Source organism: Numenius arquata, unplaced genomic scaffold, assembly GCF_964106895.1.
Source record: "Numenius arquata unplaced genomic scaffold, bNumArq3.hap1.1 HAP1_SCAFFOLD_429, whole genome shotgun sequence".
Classification (NCBI taxonomy): domain Eukaryota; kingdom Metazoa; phylum Chordata; class Aves; order Charadriiformes; family Scolopacidae; genus Numenius; species Numenius arquata.
In genome coordinates, this window is record NW_027415565.1 from 7,080 (window position 1) to 11,597 (window position 4,518).

The 4,518-nt window shown below is 53.2% G+C and overlaps 1 protein-coding gene across 1 annotated transcript; it reads left to right on the forward strand.

Annotated features, from left to right (window-relative positions):
* Positions 1-2,832: 2,832 nt before the first annotated feature.
* Positions 2,833-3,891, forward strand: LOC141478797 (olfactory receptor 5AP2-like). The gene has a single exon (XM_074167773.1). It carries the CDS (start codon positions 2,833-2,835, stop codon positions 3,889-3,891), a length of 1,059 nt encoding a protein of 352 aa, XP_074023874.1.
* Positions 3,892-4,518: the final 627 nt, after the last annotated feature.

Below are 4,518 nucleotides of genomic sequence, written 5' to 3' on the forward strand. Positions count from 1 at the left end.
CAGAGCAGGGAACTTCCCACCGTGCCTGAGCTGTTCCTCAGAGCTGTGTCCAAAAGCTGATTTCCTTGCCTGAATATCTGAGGGCCTTGTGAAAACCACTCATCTCCTGAGTCATTACAGTTCCCTCCACAGAGATGGATGGAAGAGGTTGGCCTGTAGTTCAGATTCCACCCTTCTTGAGTTTAAACACTCCCCATGCATCGGCATTCCTCAGCAGGCGATAATTGAGCCTGGAGAAGTTTGACTTCCCTCTGGCCCTTTGTCGGCTCTGTCGGCAGGCGGTCATTAAACCTCAAGGAGCCTGCGCCTGAGAGGTGTCCCAGCTCAGGGGAGATGCTGGTCACAACCCACTGCCATCCAGGAGAGCACAAAGGGTCTCACTCACAGGCTCTGAGAGACAAAACTTTCATCACTATTGTCAGATAATTGTGGTGCCTTCCCGAGTGGGCTACGACCCAGGCAGCAGGAGTTCCGGGGACAATTCCCCAGTAACAGGAGTTCCAGGTACGGTCAGAGAGTGCCCGACTCACTGGACTTGTGACTGGGACAAGAAAGCCCCCGATTGTCCAAACTCACTGCCCCTGCAACCAAGATAAGAAAGTGCCAGATCATCCCAGTCCTGCGCTTGTGACCAAGACAAGAAGACAATGTTGGCTGCTCCCGACATGGCAATGTGGCCCAGGGAGGGTCTGCACCAAGCACCGAGTAGCCTCTGGACCTCCTGCTCCTGCCTTCCCAGCCAGGGCAGAGGCTGAGGAGATGGTTCTCCCAAAGTGGAAGCCCAACAGGACTGGAAGGAGTGATGGCCACTCGCTCCCCTTGGCTAGCCAAGGAGTAAGGGGTCCTATGCCCCTCCCATGCTGGAGAGAGGAATCCTACCTGGAAGGACATAGCCACTGCTCTGCTGCCTTCAGCTCCCAACAAGGCAGGCCCCTCTGCCTCAGCAGGTCTGAGGCTTTCTGATGCTGTGAGTCATCTGAAGGGAGCTGAGGGGCATGAGATTTCGGGGGATTTTCTTGTCCTGCTCACACAATTCAGAGATGTCCCTGGTTCAGTTTACATCATGTTTCTGGGGGGTCAGCACTGCCTGGAGCTGCTGACGCAGTCTCCACCACCTCAGAGCTTCCATCCCACCAGGGAGTCAAGGCTGTTGTTTTTACTCTCTGCAAATCCTCTGGAGGGACACGCTGCAGCAGGAACCTTCAGAGTCTCCTTCCTGCTATAAACCCTGGGAGACTTCCGAGAGCAGGGAGTCTTCAGGTGCTGCTGGAGACTCACCTTTGGATGTGCTGGGAGAAGAGGGCAAGGGCAGAGCAAGGAACGAGCCCTGGTTCAGGGCTTGCAGCGAGGTCCAAGAAGTGAAGGACATGGTAGGGAAGAGGCAGAAGGCGAGACCCTAAGCTGGGACTTCATTGCCATGATCCATCAGAGCAGATGTCTCTGATCCATGAGGAGGACTGCAGGGCTGGGCCTGATGTGCTGCGAGTGAGGGAAGGCTGAGTGTTATTAGTCAGGCTGCTGGGTCTTTGAGCAGAAGAGATGAGAGCATAGAGTCCCGAGTCTCACCCTTGTCCTTTCCTGCCTGTCGTCCCAGCCCAGCTCCTCCCTTCTCCCAGACCCCCCCGAGCCCCTGGCACCGCACAGTGAGATCCCAGGGACTGCCCCGGGACACTCTCCCACCTTGGCTGGGTGGGGGGAGCCTTCGGGCAGGCTGTGTGGGGCCACATTGCCCGTGCCCGTCCCTTCATCCTTCACAGGGCTATTTCATCTCCCGCTTGTTTTCTTTCTCTGTTTTGCTGCTGTGTGTTGACATCATGATTATGTCCTCCAGCTCTCAGCCATCTCGCTCCCATGCAGTGGAGAGGGCTGGGGGCATCAATCAATTTTATAGCTTTTGGCAAACTCTCCCTGTGATTATCACCACTGGAAGACATGGATTCCAGTCCAAGAGGTGGGTGTGAGACACTTGGAGGGCACTGCTGTTAGAGAGAGCTGTGCTTCTCGGGCATGAGCTTTCTCCAACCCTGCGCTGAGGCATGTCCCTGGCATTGCCCATGCCCCTGGCCCTCATCCTGTCCCTCCTCTCCCCCAGGCACCCTGGGGACGCCCCCCTCAGTGTCCCGCTCTCTCACGGAGCCCCAGAACGCAGTCGGCTGTGCCATGGGAAGCAAATGGCTCTGCCCAGCAGCTTTCATTCACAGAATGACAGAGTAGCTGGGCTTGGAAACCACCTCAGGATGTCATCCTGTCCAAGCCTCCCCTCTTGACAGCAGGCTCAGCTGGAGCAGGTGGCTCAGGACCATGTCTGGTCCAGTTTTGAACGTCCACAAGGATGGAGCCCCCGTAAGCTCTCTGGGCAACCTGTTTCCAGTGTTTGACCACCCTTTCTTTAAATGGAATTCCCTGGAATTCAGTGTGTCCTTTCCTCATGTCACCGCTGAAGAAGGTCTGGAGCTGTCTCCTTTTTCTCTCCCATCCTTCCTCCCTGAACAACCTCTCCCACATGGCTGTGGCTTGGTTGACTAGCTATTTATTTTTTCATTGCTTCCTTGTCACTTTTTATGCTACATCTTGACCTACAGTGTGATTTTCCAGCATGCTTTCTGGCGGTCCCAGAGCACAGTTCCCTGTTCTTTTGAGGCTGTAATTCCTGACCTGCCCTTGCTTTGAAGGAAGAATATTATTTTCCTGCTTTTATGAGCAATGAAAAGCAGAAAGCTAATGTGAAGAGAGCAATGCCCTACACAAAACAATGTTGAAGTTCAACACTGAAATGTGTTTCATTCTCATAGTTCCTCTTTGTGGAAACTGAGGAAATGAAAGAAAAACAACATGGAGGAAGGGGAAAGGGACAACAGGACATCATCCATGGATTTTGTGCTGCTGGGAATAAGTGATGTCCCCACCCACCAGAACCTGCTCTTTCTCCTCTTGCTTATGATCTACTCAGTCACCATGGTTGGGAACATCCTCATCGTTGTGCTGGTGGTGGCCGACCAGCAGCTGCACACCCCCATGTACTTCTTCCTGGGCAACCTCTCCTCCTTGGAGACCTGCTACAGCTCCACCATCCTGCTTCGGTTGCTGGTCAGCTTCTTGACAGGGGACAGCACCATCTCTGCGCACGGCTGCATGGCTCAGTTCTACTCCTTTGGTTCCTTTGTGACTACTGAGTGTTACCTGCTGGCGGCCATGTCCTGTGACCGGTACCTGGCCATATGCCAGCCCTTGCTCTATGCAAGCCTCATGACCTGGAAGGTCTCCATACATCTGGCAGCTGCCTCTTGGCTGTTGGGTTCCCTGCTGCTGGTGGTAGTCACGGTCTTCTTATCCCAGTTGCAGTTCTGTGGCCCCAAGGCCATTGACCACTTCTTCTGTGACTTTACCCCATTGCTGGAGCTTGCCTGCAGTGACACCAGAGCAGTCACAATGGTTTCTTTCATATTTGGTATCTTGGATGTAGTTTTTCCCTTCCTTTTCATGCTGGCCTCCTACGTGTGCATCATAGCTGCCATCCTGAGGATCCCATCCAGCACAGGCAGACAAAAGGCCTTCTCCACTTGCTCCTCTCACCTCACTCTTGTCACCATTTTCTATGGCACCCTTTTTGTTGTCTACACACTGCCTAGAAGAGCCCCTCTGAGGCAGCTTCACAAAGTGTTCTCCTTTTTCTACACCATCCTCACTCCCCTGGTCAACCCCCTCATCTACAGCCTGCGGAACAGGGAGGTCAGGGAGGCCATCAGGAAAATGATGAGGAAAGCCCTGGCCTCACCCAGAGCTCATGCTCCCTTGGTGATAGAGGCAAAAGACACTTCTAGTTCCTTTGGAAGCTCTGGCTACCAGCTGGCTCTTCAGAAGTGCTTGCCACTGAGAACACTTGTGCAGTAGCAGGGGAAGAGATCTTTGGAAATATCCGGGTTGAAAAAACAATGTTGATAATGTTTGTTTTTAACTTGATAATAACCACCTTGGTGGTCTTACATGTGGGAACTGTTGAAGTGTCAAGGCTTCCTTTGCTTGAGGAGATAAGGAAAGGTGTTTGGCCTAATATGTGAATACTTTCCAAGGGACATCACGAGGGCGTCTCTCTCACTGTGGGTTCCCAGAATGGGAATCACCTCACCCTGTAGTGATATTGTGTAGAGCATGAAGATCACACGTGAAGATCAGCCACTTAGGAAGGTCTACTGTTACTGCACTGTCAAGGAGAAAGAGGAGATTTCCAATGGATGGTTCATGTGGGTTACACCCTCACACCTCTCTCCCCTCCTCTGGTCAGGGCCTGTTGCAGGCATGTCCTAGGAACCAGCTGGGGATGGTCGGGAACCTTCCTGACTGTCCCAGCCTTTCCAGGATGACAGAAGCAGCCACACACTGGCTACTTTACCAGCACCCTTGGCTGTCACTTTTCACGTCACGTATGACCAATCAGCTCCCTGACACTCCCTCCACATGTCCTTGTTCTCGAAGCACCCTGCCCCACTCAGCAGTGAGACCACAAGTTTTTGCCTTCCT

Coding starts and splice junctions, on each gene's coding strand:
- LOC141478797 (XM_074167773.1), top strand. CDS start 2,833: ATGGAGGAAGGGGAAAGGGACAACAGGACATCATCCATGGATTTTGTG.